The sequence below is a fragment of the Nicotiana sylvestris genome, chromosome 11, assembly GCF_000393655.2.
Source record: "Nicotiana sylvestris chromosome 11, ASM39365v2, whole genome shotgun sequence".
NCBI lineage: Eukaryota > Viridiplantae > Streptophyta > Magnoliopsida > Solanales > Solanaceae > Nicotiana > Nicotiana sylvestris.
In genome coordinates this window covers 95,577,202-95,598,688 of record NC_091067.1, presented here as the reverse complement: position 1 = coordinate 95,598,688, position 21,487 = coordinate 95,577,202, and the positions used below count along the sequence as shown (strand labels likewise).

The window sequence follows — 21,487 nt, the reverse complement described above, 5'->3', positions numbered from 1 at the left end:
CTGAAAAAGAGCTTTTGGCTATTGTGTTCGCAATGGAGACATTTCATCCGTATCTCATGGGTGCCAAGGTCATAATTCATACCGATCATGCCACACTTTGGTACTTGATGGCGAATAAGGATTCCAAAGCTAGGCTGATGCGATGGGTCTTGTTACTTCAAGAGTTTGATTTGGAGATTGTGGACCGGAAGGGTTGTGAAAACCAAGTGGTGAACCACTTGTCTCTCTTGGAAGAGGAGGGGAGGCCTTGTGATGGCCTAAAGATCAATGATTCATTTTCCGATGAGCAACTCCTTTTTGTGTCGGTGAATGATATGTCATGGTTTGCGGACGTCGCTAATTTCCTTGTGACTAGTATAATCTCGTGTGAGCTCTATTTTAACCAAAGAAAGAAGCTCAAACGGGATAGTTTGGACTTCTATTGGGATGAGCCATACTTGTTCAAGTTCTACACTGATGGTGTGATCCGAAGGTATGACCCGGAGGAGGAACAATTGAGTATCTTAGAGGCTTGTCATTCCTCTCCCTATGGTGGCCATCATGGCGTGGCGAGGACAACTTCAAAGGTTCTTAGTTGTGGGTTTTACTGGCCAACTTTGTACAAAGATGCAAGTGAACTTGTAAAGATATGCGACGAATGTCAAAGAGCGAGTGGAATTTCGAAGAAAGATGAGATGTCTCTCAATACTATTCTCGAAGTTGATATTTTTTATGTGTGGGGCATTGATTTCATGGGCCCGTTTGTTAGTTTGTGTGGGAACACATACATTCTAGTGGCATTTGACTATACTTCAAAGTGAGTTGAAACTGTGGCTTTACCCAATAATGAGGCCCGGAGTGTTGTTGCGTTTCTCAAGAAGAGCTTTTTTACTAGGTTTTGCACTCCTCGAGCAATCATAAGTGATGAGGGGTCTCATTTTTGTAATCGAGCTTTGGACACTTTGCTTTCAAATTATGGTGTCAATCACAAAGTTTCTACCCCTTATCATCCTCAGGCGAGTGGCCAAGTTGAAGTCTCAAATAAGAAAATCAAGAGTATATTGTCAAAGACGGTCAATGCAAATAGGACCGGTTGGTCAAAAAAATTGGGATGATGCTCTTATAGGACTGCTTACAAGACTCTGATTGGTATGTCTCCATACCGGTTGGTGTTTGGGAAAGTTTGCCATCTACCGGTTGAGTTAGAGCATAAGGCCATGTGGGCTTTGAGGAAGCTGAATCTTGAATGGGATGTGACAGCAAATCTTCGTGTGGAGCAGCTTAATGAACTTGATGAATTCTGATTCCATGCATACTCCAGTTCATCCTTGTATAAGGACAAGATGAAGTACTTTCATGATAAGTATGCTCGTGGCAAGGAGTTCAAAGTGGGTGATTTGGTTCTCTTGTTCAATTCTCGGTTACGTCTGTTTCCGGGAAAACTTAAGTCGAAATGGAGTGGACCTTTTGAAGTGGTACTTTTGACTTCGTTTGGTGCACTTGACTTGAAAAACAAAAATGGGGAGGTCTTCAGAGTTAATGGGCACAGAGTCAAGCACTACATTGGCATTGATGACAGCCACGTGGTGGCACTGATCCATCTAAAGTGATTTGATGGTAACCTGCATCATGTCGTGACGTTAAATCAGGCACTTCTTGGGAGGCAACCCATGTGTCTTTCTTTTTGTTTTTCTTTGATTTTCTTTTTAGTGTAGGATTTGCTTTTGGACTAACTGGTTGTGAGATGTGTGTAGGGTTGTTTTGATGCAGTGCAGGACCAAATTGGAAAAATAATGCACTCTCTGAAGTTTGGACTGCTGCCGCAATGCATTTTTTGCGGCCGCAATGGCCTTGTTGCAGGGGAAAAATTTCATTGCGGTCCGTAGTGCTGGATGGTAAAAAGTGGAGGTTCTCTGAAGATTGTCACCGTGACCGCAATGCATTTTATACAATCCACGGTGCCTTACCGTGGCCGCAGAGCATTTCTTGCTGTCCGCATTGACTGCCTCCCCAGTGCTTCATATGTTTAAGTACCACGGACTGCAATGCATTTTGTGAGATCCGCGGTGGGTAGGTAATGTGGGCCCTAGGTCCTTTTTTTATAAATGGACCTCAGGCCTTCATTTACATTTTTCGATCATTTGCTTTCTAAATAGAAAAAAACTACTGTTCATCAAGCCCTAACTGTGCAAATTCAATCACTGATTCTCATTCATCTTTACTGCATCTCATTACTGGTAATTTTAATCTTTTCCTAGTCTTTAACTTTGTTTTATTTTCTTTTAATTCGTTAGTTCTCTTTCTTCTTCCCTTTTTCTTTCAATTTTTAGCTTAGGGTTGCATAATGTATTTAGATTAGGGTTAATTAGTTAAGAATAATGATTGAATACCTAGTAGGTTAATGATATGTGAATTTAGGCTAAAATGAGTAGAATGTTGAAACCCTAGGTTGGTGTGCTGAGTATGAATTTTTTGCGGTCCGCGATGCCTCTCTGCGGTACGTGATGCCATTTTGTGCGAACCACAGTGGTAAAACTTCAGAGAGGTTGATATTGAGGACCGCGGCCGCAGTCGATTTTTCGCGGTCCGTGGTGCCTTACTGCGCCGCACATCATTTCTTGCGGTTTGCGGTGCCCGGAATCAGAGAGTGGGTATTTTGAACCCCACTTCAATGCGGACCGTGGTGCCATTTTGTGTGGTCCGCGGTGGTTGCTTTGCGGCCACACTGCTTTTTATGCGGTCCACAGTCAGCTGTTTTCACTTATATTCTTCACTGTTTCTCCTGGTATTGTGATACTAACAAGCTTTAACTGAAATCTATTTGTAGACAAAAGAGATACACCTCCGGGCTCTCCTACTGCTCAAGCATCAGTTCAAATTTCTTCTAAGTCATGTAAGGGCTCAGCAGAGAGTAGTGATAGTGCAGTATCTACTTTACCCATAGCTTCAACACTCGGAGAGGATCCCATTGCTGAAGAAGGAGGGTGAAAACCCCAATCCGGGAGGTGGAAAGAACTAGAAACCCGGATACTTGGCAGGATAAATTTGTTAGTGATATAGCATACCACAAGTTCCGAGAGTGTTAGCACGAGAGGAAGTTGATACTTGAATGGAGATTCATTGATAAGGATCTTTTGCCTCACAACCCTAATGTGCAGAGGCAATTCAGAGAGAGACCAGATTGAGACTATTTTACAGGCAACGTTGATGAGGCAAATGAGCACCTAGTCAAGGAGTTCTACGCTAATGTTTCCCACATTAAAAAGGGCAGTAAATTGACTAAGATGCGGAATTTGATAGTGAAGTTCGATGGGAAGACAACCAATGACTACCTAGGCTTTCCGGAGGAAGATGAAATATTATACTTAGAAAAGGTAGCATTGGATGGGCAGCCCATCCGTGGTTGGCAGAATAGCTGGCACTCCCGGGTACCACCCCAGCATGGTTGATAGCAGGAGTCCAAATTTTAAGGATAACTTTAAACTTCGAAGCAAAGGGGTGGGAGACTTTCGTATGCAGCAGGCTGGACCCCACTACTCATGAGAACTCTCTGCCTATCTCTCGGGATATATTGGCTGCTTCTATCATGGCGGGGTACCCGATCAACATCGGGAATGTTATGTCTAGGGTGATCACAAAGGTGGTGAATGAAGGTGATAGAACCTACCCCTTCCCAAATTTTCCGACAATGTACTTTGAGGACCAGGATGTGGAAAAAAGGAGATTTGATGTGAAGGTGAAACCAAAGATACCATTCTGCTGGTACAACCTCAAGGGTGATGACAACCCTAAAGGAAAATATCCTAAAGGTAAAGCTACTACTTCTACTGGCCAGTCTGAAGAGCTAGTAGTGGTAGCCCCTTCTTCTTAGCCACCTACAGTCATACCAGATACTGCCCTAGGACCCTCTACTGCCACTGATCTAGATATCCCCTCATCCTTAACCTACCCATTGACTGTCCACCGTTTGAGTCAAACCCTTGACAGTATCAACAATTGGATACATGTAGCTACTTTTAAGCTATCGGTGCTTTCTAGCTCGGTGGCAGCCCAATCTGTACCCTCACAGCCACATGTCCGGAGTCAGTGGAGAAGACTCTCAAGCAGCTCCTAGAGAACCAGCAGTTGATATTGGATAATGCAGGTACTCATGGAAAAACACTGAAGGAACTGGCAAAGGAAACAAAGAAGTTGAGAAAAACTCGAGCATTAAAGGAGTCTTTACCCGTTTTAAAAAGATCCTCTCTTGGCACCCGATCTTTCCTTAGCACAAGGCAAAAACATAAGTTTGGGGGGAGAGACGAGGAATGCAACAAAGTGGTAAAAGGTACAAAATAAAGAAGAGTAAAGGCACAAAGAAGAAAGAAAATCAAAAATTCAAAAAGAATGAACAATGTAGAAGAAATGAAGGGATTCAATAAAAGTAAAGAGATGAAAGGTGTGGAAAGTTTAAAAAGGAGAAAAAGGTTTGAAATAAACATGAAAGAGTGACAGTGTATCTCTCTAACTCCTAAGAAAGAAATAAATGACTTAAAAAGTCAAGAAAATGTGTGCCAAAATGAAGCAAATGAAGTGCTTAAGGGAAGATGGAACCTACTTAGACCAAATATTTCCTATCCTGAACCAAAAGCCTTCACTATATCTCCACAAAAGCCCTATATGATTTTGAGTTGAATGAAGCTTACATTAGTGGTGACTCACATAAGGGGCAAACTTATAGTACTTAGAGCCAGACTTGTAACCTTTCTTTGAGAGAGATGAGTGTGTTTTCCAAATTCCTCGTTCTGAGTGCTACAATCTAAAAGTGAGGGTTGCTTAAGGAAAGTTGAGGAGTATGAGTTTGGGTTCCACAATGACCAAAGTAGTAGAACGAGTTTCTTTGATGGTTTGAGTCAACTCTTGATGCTCTTATGTCACACTAAATCCATGGTGTTTAGTTGGTCGAATGTTGTTAATGATTCATTTGAATTGAGGTCAATTGTTAGTCCCAATTGATGCTAGATGAGGTCACTTTAGGTCAGTCGAATTTTCCTGGTTTTATTCTTAAGGAGGTGGGAATTATTTTGTTTGCTTGAGGATAAGCAAAAGCTTAAGTTTGGGAGAGTTGATAACTAGGGATTCTAGTCTATTTTATACTCCTTTTTGCTTGAGTTTTGGACTAAAAATATATACAAGTAATCCTGAAAGCTTACATGTTGTGCTTGTTTGCAGGGTTTGGTCAAAAAGGTGACAACTAGTCAAAACCAGTTAAAAAATGAGTGAAACCTGCACAAATACCAAGAACAAGTCAAGGCACCGTTGTAGCATAAAATCCACTACAGCCGCAATAGACCACTACGGCTGTAGTCCATTTAGTGTGGTCCACGGTGGAAAAGATCAGAGAGATGCAAGTTTGGAAGCTCAAGCACTGCGGTCCGCAGAGGATTTCTCGCTGCTGCAGTAGCCTCTTCGCGGTCACAATCCATTTTATACTGTTCGCGGAGAGGGGATTCAGAGAGCAGGGAGTTTTGAAGATGGAAGCCATTGCGGTTCGCGGTCCATTTTGTGCAGACCGCAGTGAAGCCACCGTGGTCTCCGTCAGGGGTATTTTTGTCCAGAAAATTCAGCCTTGTATAAATAGTTGTTTTTCAGATTTTTAGGGTATCTTTATCTTAGTAGAGCACGTGAACGGCGATTTTGTTCCATATTGAATAATTTGTAGCTAGTTTAACACTAAATCTTCAATATCTTAGTAGTTGTAATCATATTATATGGGTTATTCTTCATCTAAATTTTTGATTTCTTCCATTATTATGAGTAGCTAGACCCATTAGCTAGGGTTGTGGCTCAACCCTAGTGTGGGTATTTGATGAGTCTTTTGTTTTAAGGCTTAGATGTTTATAGGTAGATGATATTTGTACCGATTTGTGTTTTTCATTTGGAATTAGTGGTTGCAAACACTAATTTGTGCCTTTTTGACTTGGGCTCTTCTTGAGAAAGTGAGCTTGAGTCTAGGAAAATTAGTCCAACAAGGAATTAGAGTGTATTCAAGAGATTGATAGCCCCAATTAAAAGGTTAAACCTAGAGATAGTAATACCCGACTTGAGCCTATATTGCTTGCACAATTTTGACATCCAATTGGTCTAGAGAAAGTCAATTTGAGTAAAGTCACTCAAGTTACCGAGAGGTATAGAGTGAGTAGTTTCGTGCATTGGCTATATCGAAATCCCCAATATAACAACTTTACCTTAGGCTTTAGATCCCGTCAAGTATTCACCTAGTAGAAAGTCACTTCTCTAGTGCCTCTTTAACCATTTAGAAAGCCTTACAAACATTCATACTTAGTTTAATTTAGTATCTTATTAGCATAAAATTAGAAGTAACAAACGAACAATTATGATTGGAAGTGTAATTAAGAGCACTACGCACTGCTAGTTTAGATAGGAATCCAAATCCCAAACAATCTAGCTCCCTGTGGATTCGATCCCGACCATCTCGGGTAAAAGCTGCATCGACCGCTCTTGCCACTTTGTAGTGGTGTAGGGTTGGACCCGATCAAAAATATGCTCCCATTTCCACGTGCAGTCTTGGTGGCTTCAATTATGGCAGGATATCCAATAAATGTTGGTGCCATCATGTCCACCAACATCACTTTAGCTGTCCAGAAGGGTGAGAGATCCTATTCGTACATGAACTTCCTCACTGAATACTTCAAGGATCAAGGGTTAGAGCCAAAGAATTATGACACCAAGGTGAAGGCCAAGAAGCTTTTCTCATGGTACCACCTCCAGGGAGCTGACAACCCGAAGTTTAAGGGTAAAGCTACTACATCTGTTGGCCAGTCTAAAGAGCCATCAGTAGTAGTTACTGATTCAATTTCCGAGCCTTCCACAGTAGCCAGTACTTCCATCGGGATAACAGCATGCTACCATCTTCATCCTTTGGTCCACCAGCTTCTGCTAGATTATCAGTTCCATTACCAGCGCCAGCTTCCTCTACCTATCCTCAGACTACGCTGCAAGTCTCTAGACATTGGCGAGTCTCAACAACTGGATACAGGCAGCTACTACAAAGCTGACTGATATATCTAGTGTTATTGCAACACAGTCCTCAGCCCCAACAACCCCAGTAGAGCCACAGGTACCTCCGTCAGTGGAGGAAGCCTTGAAGAAGATTATGGCTGACCAGAAAACTATCATGGATAAGATGGAGGCGCAAGAGAAAGTTATTGAGGATTTGGGAAAACATGTCAAGAAGATACGGACATCTCAGGCATCAAAGAAGTCAGTGGATAAGCTGAGAAAAGAGATTGAGAAGACTACATCCGTTGGTGATCTACCACTGGACCTGCTCATGGAGACAGCACCCTCAGCAGCACAGACAGCACCAGAAGCAGCAGCCAGCTAGTCTTAGGATCCGGTTGCCACTTCCCATACTGCTGAGGAGATGATCCAAATGCTCAGCAACCTAGTTGTCCCTCAGCCGGGTGATGATGAGATACAGCTTGAGGCTGAGGTTGCTGATGATCCTATGCATACTGAGACCACATAGGGAGTTATCTTAACTCTCTACCCTTTCCTTGTTCTTAATTTTGTTAAGCATTAGGGACAATTCTTATTTTTTCATTTGGGGGGTGGTCTATTCTAAGTATTTGACATTTGGGCTGTAATAACTATGATACTATTTTCCTTTCATCTTTATTTTCCTTTTGGTATGTATATATTCTTCCCATTTGATGTAGATGTTCATTTCCCTTATGTATATATTCATTTGACTTCAGTTTGTATATTCATTTATCTCGCTTTTTGTAGTTTATTTCATAGCTTCTTTAGTTTGATTTGCCTTAGTAGTATAACTTCTTAGTTACTTTAATAACTTCTTTTTACGTTTTGAGTGAACAATAAGCCTTTGATTTTCTTAATGCTACGGTTCTTTCCAAAGGTGGATTATGTGTGAACCGGGTGGCTCTTCCCAACGATGGATGGCGTGACAACCTTCTTAAGGGATTGAGTACATTTTCTTTTATGTTTTGGTAAATATAGTAGTAATGAATAAAAGGAGTCTCAAGCATGCTTCACTTGGTACCAACACATTTACATATGATCATATGGTTAAAAACAAATTGTTGGCAGAAAATAGCTCTAGTTGTGACTCTTTTAATTTGTGTTGACTTAAGCAGTCATCGAGTGGTTCAAATCGAGCCATTTGTGATTCTCAATCTTAGATAGGGTTGTTGTAGGCCCTCGACTCTGTTCTCTTTAGCAATCCAGAAGCGTGAGAGGTGAGATGTTTAGTTGCAAGTCTAAGTACCCGTGCTAATGGTCTAGAACTTGCCTCGAATGTTTGTCTAGGCAAAATTCTAAGTGTAGCTTGGCTTGAGAAATGATCGTAGGCTCTCTTTGATCCAATTTGAAACTTGAAATATTCCATGGCCTACCAATGTGATATCCTTAGTCAACCCCTTTGAGCCGAACCCTTTTTTTTCAATAACCTCATTATAAACCTTCATCCGTTTTGTAATGACCCTCTCTTGGCACCCGATCTTTCCTTAGCATTCTTGAGAAACAATTGGCAAAAACATAAATTTGGGGGAGAGAAGAGGAGTTTGAAAGTGATGAAAGGTACAAAGAAGAGAAAGAAGTGAAGAAAAGGGAAAGCAAAGAAAAGAAAGAAAGAACAAAAAGAAAAATGCCAAAAAGAAAGTGAATAAAGTGAAGAGTTGAAGGGAACCCAAAAGAAAATAAGGAGGAAAGGCTGAAGTAAATAGAAAAGGAGAAAAATAAATGTCATACTCAAGAAAGAGTGATGTTACGTCTCTCTAGTTCCCTCGAGGAAGAAGAAAATAACTCAAAGAGTCCAGAAAGTATGAGCCGAAAAGAAAAAATGGAGTGCTTAAGAAAAGATGAAACCATTATATTTCAACAAGTCCTACCTTGATCCAAAAGCCTTCATTAAATCCCGAAAAGGCCCTACATGATTCAAGTTGAGTGAGCTTATATTAGTGGTGATTTACATGAGGGGCAAGCTTATGGTACTTAAAGCCGGACTTATGACGTTCTTTTGTGAGAGATGAGCGAACTTTTCACAATCCTTGCTTCGAGTGTTACATTCTAAAGTGAAATTTGCTAATGGAGAGTAGATGAGGAGGATTTTGGGATCCACAATGACATAAATGAAAGAGTGAGCTTCCTTGATGAATAGAGTCACCTCTTGATCCTCTAGAGTCACACTAGAACTATGGTACTCAAAAAGTCATATCATGGTGTTGTTGATAATTCATATGTATTGTGGATAATTGTTGGTCCCAATTGATGTGTAATTGATTCACCTTAAGCTAGCTAAAATATCCTTTTTTTCTAGTGAAGGTGGGAATTGTCTTATTTACTTGAGGACAAAAAAAGGCTTAAGTTTGGGGGGAGTTGATAAGTAGGGATTTTGACCCCTTATTTGCTCTCTTTTACTTGCGTTTTAGCTCAAAAATGCTTAAAGGTATTCCCAGAAACTAATGAAATGTGCTTATTTGCAAAAATATTGGGAAATGAGCCAAATAAGTCAAAATCAACTCATAAAAGAGTCTAAAGTGAACAAGAACAAAAACAGGGCAAAAGAGATAGCAGTACGAACCGCAAAATTCTAGTGCGGCCGCAGAATGAAAGTTCAGAGAGTGGATTTTTGGCCAACTTAGAGATTGTGGACCGCACTGAAATTGTGCGACCGCATCCATTATTATGCGGTTCGCAGGATTGAAGATTCAAAGAGCTGGAAAGTAAAGGAGTGCGGATCGCAACACTTTTGCGGCCGCATAATCCTAAGTGCGACCTCACCCGCTTTTATGCGGACATCAAAAGCCTGAAGTGCGAAGCCAAAATTTCCAAGACTATGAACCACATCACTTTTGTGCGGCCTCAGAAGACCATTGTGCGTACCGCACCAGAATTATGCGGCCGCACAACCTTCGCAGGAATATTTTTGTCAAATATTTTCAGCTTAGTATAAATAGAACTTTTTATCATTTTCAGGTTAAGTTTAGTTTGCAGAGGTGCACCTGAGCGGTTTTATTTACTTCTTTGAGTAATTTTGTACAAGATTGACTTATTAACGTTAGATTTTCTTTGTTTAATCAATGATCATGCATTCTATCTTAATTTCTTCTTGTATTTCTTCATTTTTCATGAGTAGCTAAATCTTTACCTAGGGTTATAGCTCAACCCTAGTGTGGGTACTTAATGGGTATTTAATTTTAGGGCTTGTTTGTGATTGAGTTAGTGATATTTAGCCTTGTTTATGCTTAAATTTTAGAATTAATGGTTGCAAATATTGATTTATGCCTATTTGACCTAGTCTTTGCTTGAAAAAGAGAGACTAGGTTTAGGAAAATTTGGATAACAAGAAATTGGGGTGAACTCAAAAAATTGATAGCCCCAATTAAAGGGTCAAACCTAGAGATAGTAAGACCCAACTTGAGCATACATCACTTGATTTGTGCAATACCCATTTGGGCTTGAGAAATCTAAGTTGGGCAAAATCACTCAAACTACCAAGAGGTATAGAGTGAGCAATTGCGTGTGATTGCTATACCACAATCCCAATAAATCAAACTTGCCCTATTTACAACCCGTTAGGTAGCCACCTAGGTGGAAGTCACGACCCTAGATTCCTTTATCATTTGAAAAACAACCAAAACCAAAACATTGTCTTCTAGTTTATTATTTGCAATCTTTAGCTAAAAGTAGAAATAGAAACAACCAATGAATATGTGGAAGTCCAAATTGAGTCATATCATACAACTACTCTAGTTATATACCTAATCCAAATTCTAACTCCCTGTGGATTCGATCCCTACTCGTGTTGGATTTATTATTGCTTCGATCGCCTCACTACCTAATTGTGGTGTGAGTTTGGGCAAGATCAGGCACAACTAGCGAGTTAAGCAATAGGATCATCTATGCCCGTGCATCCATCAGGGCACGAGTCTCAATCTTCGGCTGGTAGAGGTCGAGGCAAAGGTAGAGGTTCCAGTTCAGGTGGTAACTAGAACCGTATCTATGCTTTAACGGGTCGACAAGACCAGGAGTCTTCACCAGACGTTGTGACAGGTATATTGACCATTTGCTCTCACGATGCCTATGCCTTGATATACCCAAGATCTACGTTATCGTATATTACCCCATTTGTCGCGGGGAAGTTTGGTATAGTGCCTGAAACACTAAGTGATCCTTTTGCGGTATCTACTCGGTCAGAGAACCAATTATTTCTAGATGGGTTTACCAAGGTTGTACGGTGACAGTTTGTAATCGTCAGACCTCAGCCGACCTAGTTGAGCTAGAGATATTGGATTTTGATGCTACCATGGGCATGGACTGGTTGGCAGCTTGCTATGCCATAATTGATTATCGAGCAAAGGCAGCTAGATTTCATTTTCCGAGTAAGCCAGTCCTTGAATGGGTAGGTAATATAGTGACACCCAAAGGTAGGTTTATTTCCTATCTGAAGGCGAGGAAAATGATTGCAAAAGGGTTCATTTATCATATTGTGTGAGTTAGAGTTGTATATGCTGAGATACCTACACTTTAGTCTATTCCAGTAGTCAAAGAGTACGCAGATGTGTTTCCAGATAAGCTTTCAGGTATTCCTCTAGAGTGAGAGATTGATTTTAGCATCGATTTGCTTTCGGAACTCAACTAATATCCATCTCTTCGCATATAATGGCACCTGCCGAATTGAAGGAGCTGAAGGAGCAGTTAAAGGATTCGCTGGAGAAAGGTTTCATTAGGCCCAGTACCTCACCTTAGGGTGTATCAGTACTATCTGTACGAAAGAAAGATGGATCACTGAGGATGTGTATCGATTATAGGCAGCTGAACAAGGTAACTATTAAGAATAAGTATCCACTTCCAAGGATCGATGACTAGTTTGAGCAGTTGCAGGGGGATAGATGCTTTTCAAAGATAGATTTCAGGTCGGGGTACCATAAGATCAGAGTTCGGGATAAATATATTCCCAAGACAGGCTTCAGGACCCGATATGGCCACTTCGAGTTCCTTATCATGTCCTTCGGGTTGACAAATGCACCCGCCGTATTTATGGACTTGATGAATAGCCTATTCCGTACATTTTTAGATCTGTTCGTGATAGTATTTATTGATGATACTTTGGTTTATTCACGTTCAGAGGATGAGTATACGAACCACCTGCGAGTAGTACTTCAAACCCTTTGTGATCGTAAGTTGTATGATAAGTTTTCTAAATGTGAGTTCTCGTTGAATTCTGTAGCATTCTTGGGGCGTATTGTCCGATGAAGGTATAAAGGCAGACACTTAGAAGATTGAGGCCATGAAATATTGGCCTAGACCTACCACTCTGACAGAGGTTCGTAGCTTTCTAGGCTTAGCAAGATACTACTGGAGGTTCTTAGAGGGTTTTTCTTCCCTTTTGGAACCATTGATGAAGTAGACCCAGAAAGCAACTAAGTTTCAGTGGATGAAGGCTTGTGAGTGGAGTTTCCAAGAGCTTAAGAACAGGTTGACCTCAACGCTAGTTCTAACACTTCCAGAGGGTCCAGAGGGGTATGCTGTAGATTGTGATGCCTCAGATGTCAGGTTAGGGTGTGTCTTGATGCAACATGGGAAGGTAATTGCATATGCATCAAGGCAATTGAGGAAGCATGAGAGGAATTATCCGACCAACGACCTCGAGTTAGCTGCAGTTGTTCATGCAGTTAAGATATGTCGGCATTATTTATATGGTGTTCATGTTGATGTATTTATAGATCATAAAAGCCTGCAATATATCTTCAAGCAAAAAGAGTTGAAATTGTGACAAAGTTAATGGCTTGAGTTATTAAAAGATTACGATGTTAATATTCTCTACCATCCAGGGAAAGTTAATGTTATAGCAGATGTCTTAAGTCGTCGATCTATGGGTAGCTTAGCACATGTAGAGGCCGAGAAAAAACAATTAACTAGAGAGATTAATCAATTGGATTGTTTGGGGTTTCGGTTAGTAGATTCTGACGATGGTGGAGTTGTACTCCAAAATACTGCAAAGTCATCTCTCATAGATAAAGTCAAGGAAAGGCAGTACGAGGACCCAAAGTTGGTCAAGTTGAGAGAGCGAGTTCCGCAGCAGAAGAAACCATTGTTAGAGCTCAAGGGAGATGGGGTTGTAAGATACATGGGTCGTCTGTGTGTTCCAGATATAGCAGGGCTATGAGACAGGATTATGTCAGAGGCACATTATTCGTGGTACTCCATTCATCCTGGGTCGACGAAGATGTATCATGACACTAAGGATATGTACTGGTGGAACAATATGAAGAAGAACATTGCTGAGTTTGTCTCCTAGTGTCCTAGTTGCCAACAGGTGAAGGTAGAGCACCAGAAGCATGGAGGGCTAATGCAGACTATAGAGATCCTGACGTGGAAATGGGAGGCGATAAACATGCACTTTGTCACGGGTTTACCTCATTCTCATTGTAAGTTTGATTCTATATGGGTGATAGTAGATAGGAACACAAAATCAGCTTATTTCCTACCGATCATATCTACATATATAGTAGAAGATTATGCAAAGTTATATATTAATGAGATAGTACTGCTACGCAGAGTACTAGTATCTATTATATCTGACTATGGGCCCCAGTTTACAACACATTTTTGGAGGTCATTTCAGAGAGGTCTAGGGACTTAGGTAAATCTCAGGACAACTTTTCATCCACAGACTGATGGACAAGCCAAACGCACAATTCAGACGCTCGAGGATATGTTACGAGCATGTGTGTTGGATTTTAATAGAAGTTGGGATAAACATCTACCTCTTATCGAGTTTGCATATAATAATAGTTACCACACCAGTATCCAGATGGCTCCGTACGAGGATTTGTATGGGCGTAAGTGCAGATCTCCTATAGGGTGGTTTGATGTTGGAGAATCTGGGTTACATGGGCCAGACCTGTTCAGTAGGCCATAGAGAAAGTAAAGCTTATCTGGGAGAGACTATTGACAGCTCAGAGTCGTCAGAAGTCATATTCTGATGTGCGGCGACGAGACTTAGAGTTTGGAGTTAATGATTGGGTATTCTTAAAGGTATCACATATCTATGCTACAGAAGTGCATTGGCGATCTTACATGAGTGGTACCCACAGATGATGTACAAATTACGGAGGACTTATCATATGAGGAAATTTCAATTTCCATCCTAGACTAACAAATCCGCAAGCTACTAAATAAGGAGGTAGCCTCCGTGAAGGTTTTATGGAGAAGCAATAATGTGGAAGAGATGATGTGGGAAGCGGAGGAAGAAATGAAGTCTAAATAGCCCCACCTATTTCAAATTGAAGATATAGCTCGAGATGGGATGCTACAGCACAACTATATTCAAGATAATAGGTCATCAGGTAAGCTTTTAATTTTTGACTTTTAGTATTTATAATTTACGGCTGTGTGAGGCAAAGTGTGGATATTTATAGACATTGGCCATATGTGGCATGCATATTATATTTTCTGGCTGCGTGCAGGTTAGTTTTAATCTAGTGTACGGAGGAGACTGTAACAAAAAGTTTCCAAAGTCTCTAAGAGTAAACATTCGAGGACTAATGTTCCCAAGGGAGGAATTATGTTACACCCTATAATTTCGTACGTAAAACTGCGTCGTAAGCATATTAATGTAGGACAAAAATGAGATAATATTTTAAAGTATATAAATTAAGTTAATCATGTAACCTTGAAGGTTACAAATATTGAAGATCATGAACAACAAGTACAAAGAAGGTCTAAAGGTTCAGAAGCTAAAGAAAGTGAAGAAAACAATGTTTCGTCGAAAGTCGACAAGTTGGGAATGTTATAATATGTACTTTTGGAGTGAGACTAGGGTGATTAACATGATAAAGAGGTTATGTTATGAGTTATGATAGTCGTGTGTTATTTTTTGAAGACAAGCGAGTTGTGGAACAAAAGTCGATGAAAGTCAACACAAGTTACGTTCATAAGTTTTACTAAAAATTTGGGTCAAATGTAACTGCAATTTTCTCCCAATATACTTAGAGTTATTGGGTGTTCCAACCATAAAATTGAATATCTATGAGTCTATTTTCTAATGCATTAAACCATTTATTAATAAGATATCAGAGTAGAGAGATATATGCATTTTTGCGAGACTGCGCAGGCTGCTAGGTGACAAGTAGGCGTGTCACCTACTTGCTTAAATGAGAGCCCAAAAAGAGGCTATTTCGTGTCGGCCAAAGAGCCCATTTAAGGGCTTATCTCCTGCAATAAAACACTCATAAAATACTACAATTAACCATACCTAAACCCCTGCAAACATCCTCCTAAAAAAATTTCACAAATCCTAATTGATTCTCTCCCTTTCAAGTTCTAATTGGAGGTAAAACCTAGAGTTTGAAGAACCAAGATAGGAGCTGAGTTATCCAAAAAATAAGGTAAGTTTACTGCTCTCTTTCATCCATTTGTTTTGCTGTAAATTCATGGTAAGTCGTTCTATATTTGTAAGAACTCACGGGATGGTGATCGAAGCCGTGAGTTCGAGTTATTCACTTGTAACGAACTGTTTTGTGGACTGTTTTGTATTGATGTTGGGCTGCATGTTTTACTACTATTTTGTGGAGTTTTGGAGGAGTAATAGTGTGGAGAAACACCACATAAATTCAGCGTGATAGGCTGGTCAGTCGTCGTAATATTTTCGGGTTGTTTGACTCTACTACGGTGGTTGTCTTATGTATGAAGAGATTGGGGTGTGTTAGGCTATTTTATAGTATTTTATGGTGTATATAAGGTTGTAAATAATGTATATATGTTGTTATTATTGTGTTCTTGTGTTGTTGGTATTATCTTGAACTTGAAGGAAGTAAGGATTATAGGGGAGATGTTGCCCGTTTTAATACAAAATAAGCTTGTCGTTCGTTGTGCGATAGTTGTACCTTTCGTTTCTTAATGATAGTATTATTATCATTGTTGTAGATTAAGGTGCGAACATGCGAGTTCAACTTGGTGATTGGAAAGATTGCTATAAGGCATATTCAGGCTAAACCCTTCCTTCATTTTGGCATGATATCGTAACTACATGTGTTTGATGACGAGGCATAAAGAGAAGTTCGTACTCCCAAATTTATATACATTATCCTAGTCTCATAAGTTACAATATTCTCCCTTATCGGGACTTTATATTCAATTAAATATTGTCTTCTTCTAGTCAAGAGAACAGAGGATCTATATATATAGTATTACATTATTTTCACCATAATCGAGCTATAATCGGTGGGCAGGCCCCTATTGGGCAATCTCTGATCAGATAGTAAATTATATATCAAGCATACTGTGGCCGAGCGCCTATGAGCGAGCCTACTACGGCAGAGCATTTACACGTTCCGAGCCTTATAGGGCTGGACATTTATTTTACTTACTATATTGAGAGAGTTGAGTCAGTATCAGTAGGTAAGTATATCTCCAGATCATCTTTGACTCCCAGTACTTTCAGTTATTATATTATCAGTTCAGTATCAGCGTTCAGTTATTTTATTGCCTTACATACTCGGTATATTATTTTGTACTGACGTCCCTTTTCTGGGGATGCTGCATTTCATGCGTGCACGTTCAGACAGACAGATGGGTAGACCTCCTCAGTAGGTGTTGCCCGAGTTCAGCTTGATCAGTAAGCTCCACATCCTTCGAAGTTGCAGGGTCTAGGTTTTGTGTACATCTTGTGCATATATGTATATATGTTATGGGTAGATCAGGACTCTGTTCCGATCACAGTACATCCATCAGTAGAGGCTTGTAGACATATCCTGTCAGTTAGTGCAGTATGTTGAGCTTGTATGTATATTTTGTTTGTTTGTCAGCTGTAGTAGTTATGACGGCCTTGTCGACCCAATATTATATTGATGTTTAGTGAGTGTTAGTTTTCGTTTAGTTTTATATTTTTCTTCGTAAATTGTCTTGCAATGTGACCCCATGGCCAAAGTATGACATTATATGTTCAGGGTCCCTCAGTCGCAAGTTGGTACGCTAGGTTAGGTGAGGCACCGTGTGCCAGTCTCGGGCCCCAGGTTTGGGGCGTGACATTAGGCTTGCTACTTATTAAGTACATGTCATCCGTTGTACTCATACTACACTCTATATTTTATGTTTAGATTCAGGAGTTAGACCAATTGAGCATTGTGAGCGATGCGATCATGTGCCATTGAGACTGAGGTAGAGTTGCTTCCTGATCGCAATTCTTGGCATCTCTTCCTATCTTTTATTACTGTTCAGTATTTCAGACAATATTGAAAAATTCAGACTCTGTATTCAGTACTTTATAGAGCTCATGCACTCGGTGACACCAGATTTTGGGTGCTTTCAGTTGTGTTGTCAGTATGACTTCATTTATTTATGTTACTTCGTTATTAAAGACTATTTCTTATCATTATTGAAATTAGCATATTTATTGTTGGCATACCTAGCAAGCGGTGTTAAGCGCAATCACGACTCCGATGAAATTTCTGGTCGTGACAAGTTTAATTTTATTTTAAAAGGTTTAGGTTGTCACACCTCCTTTTTCCGCCCCCGCGAGGGGTGAAGGAGTTTTTCCAATTAAAGGACAATCGAAACGAGATTTGTTTATTTATTTCAGAGTTGCCACTTGGGAGATTTAGCGTGTCCCAAGTCATTAATTTAATCCCGAATCGAGGAAAAGAATGACTCTGTTTAACAGTCTGCGAATCAGAAATCCGGATAAGGAATTCTGTTAACCCGGGAGAAGGTGTTAGACATTCCCGAGTTCCGTGGTTCTAGCATGATCGCTCAACTGTTGCATTTAGCTATTATCTGATTTTTACATGAATAACCTATGTGCCGATTCTACTTTTTATTGCTTTTACATATACATATTTATTCGAGAGAGTGAACGTCGTTTAAAGTATGTTTTCGGATTGCGCCGCATCAAATGAACCCGCAATCTTAGGCACACTCTATTCAATGTCTTAGGATTTGGATTCAGGCCGCATTAAATGCCCACCCATATTTAGGAATGTAATTTACTAAAGCCGCGCCTAAAGATTCTAGCGCATTATTATCTTTTGGGAGGGCCGTGAAATTCGCTAAACGGCTCTTCCCGACTTCTAAAAAATTTCTTAAACCTTTACTGAGGGTCCTGCAATTTTTTTTTATTTTTTTTGTTTTTATTTGACGAAGCTCGTCTCATTTATTTATTTATTTATTTTTTAAAAGGAAAGTAACTACATTTCTATTTTTATTTGTCTCTAAATAAAGAAAAATCCTGGTTAATTACATGCTAAAAAAAACCGTAACTTATTTAATTAATAGATTAGAACAGATGCTAACGAAAATTATACTTGAACTTGTAAAAATGGAAAATTGTTTCGCGCCTTATTCCATAAGCTAATATTACTAAAAATGGAATTATGTATATAAAAAACGTACAAGATTGACTAACGTTACTACAATTAGCCATTTATAACTGTGGTGAGGTTAACTAAATGATCAAATAATTCATTAACCCTAATGGATTCACAATTTAACTATACTTTATTGAAACTACTCTACATTAGTGTAAGTATACTTAATTATTAATACATAAAATTATCGACTACGACCTTTATTTGTTTATTTATTTATTTACTTTTATTATTATTATTGGAGCTATAATATTGACACTACCCAACCACCTTACATTTACATTTTTATCAAGTCCACAATCTATCTATGTGAGATTATTTGTAACATGAATTAATGCCAATACTGATGAGAGTATAATCACTTAAGAGGACTAATGGAAATTAGTTTTAACCATCTAAACGAAATACTAATCGGGTTTTGACTAAGTACTCTATCTCGTTTATGGACTACTTGAATATATGCATGGAAACAAACAACTAACTAGAGATATGCTACTTATCATGATTTACCCCATTAATCTAACAAAATTGAAAGGTTCATGTTATATCAGCGCATGACCATTTATACGATTCCTTCTCTTTTCAGTCCAATTATACAAAAAAAATTAAAACAGTTCACAAAGAAAAAAACTAAATAGACCAGATTGTCTACTATCTACTTTATTGAAGCGGTTGGATTTTATTGTTGCATTTCAACTTCAAAGCTTTATCACTACAAGATTCGAATGTGTACCTGAAATTCGAATTACAAATAGAGAAAAGAGGTCAGGAGCAACAATGTACAGCAGTAGCACAACAACAGAATCCCACAGCAAATAACAGCAACAAAAACCAGCAATAACCAGTGTAACAATGGTCAGAACCAAACTGAAAAACCCCGAAAAGCCTGACTGAAAATCAATAGCACTAAACGCAATCCACAGAGGCAGTAACAAAGTTCTGATTTCAGTAGTCAAGAAAAGGACCTCACTTTCAGTTTTTAACTCTCAAAGACTGATTTTTAGTTCTGAAAAATTAGCCTATTTCTCCCTTTTAAGTTCTGAAAATTTTTCTTCTCTAAATTTTCAGTCCCCTATTTCTATATCAACTCCTCCTATTTATAGGCTAGAACTAAACATTATTTATTCAAAGTTTTTCACTTTCAGCCTGTATATTCCCTCCCATGTGCATCTATACACTTTTATCATTAATCCCATGCTTATTTTCTGATTTCCCACCCTTAAAGATACCAGACAGGGTGTCTTCTGCACTACTAATTCCTTTTTCATTAAATAATTCATTAATTTAATTATACACTGAATATTCAACTGGCAGACTACTAACACTAAACATTTTAAATCTTTTAAACACCCAAAAATACCCCTAAAAATCCCCTATTATTATTGCCTTGCCCTCACTCTTAGCAATCTGTATTTAAACCTCTATGATTTACAACTACACCAAATCACTACACAGCTACAACCAATCCTTAAGTCAAATTCACACAAATGATTCGAGCATCAAAACAGACCAAAGAAAAGATTCGGGTTGTACTCGTCCAAACAAAGCAGTCATAAACTAACTATTCGACGAAATTGTTCAAATCGAAGGTAGCTTATAACGCACACTCAAACAAACAGAAGAAAAACCTTGACCAAATAAAAGGTATTGAAGAAGAAGGAGAACTAATGAACAAGACAAGATTTACAAAAATAACACTTTAAACAAAGATTCAATAATCCAAAAAATAGAATGAACAAAACAAGATTATGAACAATGCTTAAAACCAAAACATAATAGAAAATAAATCAAATGAACTAAATAATCTTGAAAGAAAAATCTGACACATGAACGAACCCAAGTCGAACTCGGAGTTGAACTATTGGAGGTCGAACGGACTGTTTTGTGGACGTCGAAAAAGGACGAAGCAGAAGCTAGTCGTTTGGCCTATGGCGGACTAGATAGAGGGACGAGGGTGGTGAGGCGTCGAGGAACAGCAGTGGCAGCAGCTGGACTCGCTGTTGCCATGATCGACGGGGAGCAGCAGCGGCAGTGGTCGCTGGTCGACGTGAAGCAGTGTGGTGGCTGGTGGGTGTTGGGCAGTGGGGTTTGGTCGACGTGAAGCAGTGGGGTGGCTGGTGGGTGTTGGGCAGTGGAGTTTGGTCGACGTGAAGCAGGCGACAGGGGTAGTGGGGTTTAATCGACGTGAAGCAGGCGACGGGGGTAAAACTGGTTGTTTGGACTGGTTATGGCTATGGAGGACAAAGCAGTGGTCGTTGGGTGAGGATGGAGGAACCTCGGGCTAGGCTTTTCATTTTTTTTTTCGTTTTTCTTCTGTTCAAAATGAAGAAGAAGGTGAACAGTGCCTTCTTCAATTTTTCAGAATTTTTTCCCCCACGTTCCTTTCCAATTTTTCTCCTTTAAAATCCACCCTCCCTCGTGTGTTTTGTCTTTGTTCAAAGAACATGGACCTCACGTGTGTAGGGGTCCAAGACTTATGTCCCCCATGTATGGTGGGGTTCCCCGTGTGTGGTGTTCCGTCCGAGTTCCCCACGCGTGACCCCCATGTGTGGTGGGCTCGGATTATTACGGGCTAGGTCCGAAAATTAGGCCTAAAAACGGGTAGTTTGAACCCAAATATTATTCTTTGTCCAGACCCGAGAATAGAACACGATATTATTCAATTAATCCTATGCAAGCAAAATAACTACCAAAATAAGACTAACATTTAAAACAAAACTATTTTTAAAATAGCTACAAAGCATAAATAAAACTATTTTTGTTATTTTCGTTTTTATATAAAGATAAAATATAAAGTACTATTTTTTGTATTTTTCAAGATTAAAATGGCTACAAAACGTTAATATACTCTTTTTTTTGTAATTTTCGGAATTATACAACGATAAAAATATAAAGTACTATTTCTATATTTTTAAGTTTAAAATGCCTACAAAACATTAATAAAACTACATTTTTTATAATTTTCGAAATTATATAAAGTACAAAAATAAGGTACTATTTTTTTTTTTGTATTTTTTCAAGTTTATGAGAAATACATAAGCTAAAATTTACATATATATTTTTTATAATTTTTCTTTTGCGAAGAAATAAAATAAAATAGTCAAAATAGCTATATT

The 21,487-nt window shown here is 39.2% G+C and overlaps 1 protein-coding gene across 1 annotated transcript; it reads left to right on the top strand.

Moving 5' to 3' along the window:
- Window positions 1–12,439: 12,439 nt before the first annotated feature.
- LOC104211570 (uncharacterized) lies at window positions 12,440–13,171 on the top strand. The gene is made up of 2 exons (XM_009760647.2): window positions 12,440–12,686; window positions 12,837–13,171. The coding sequence occupies exons 1-2, from the start codon at window positions 12,440–12,442 to the stop codon at window positions 13,169–13,171; spliced, it is 582 nt and encodes a 193-aa protein (XP_009758949.2).
- Window positions 13,172–21,487: the final 8,316 nt, after the last annotated feature.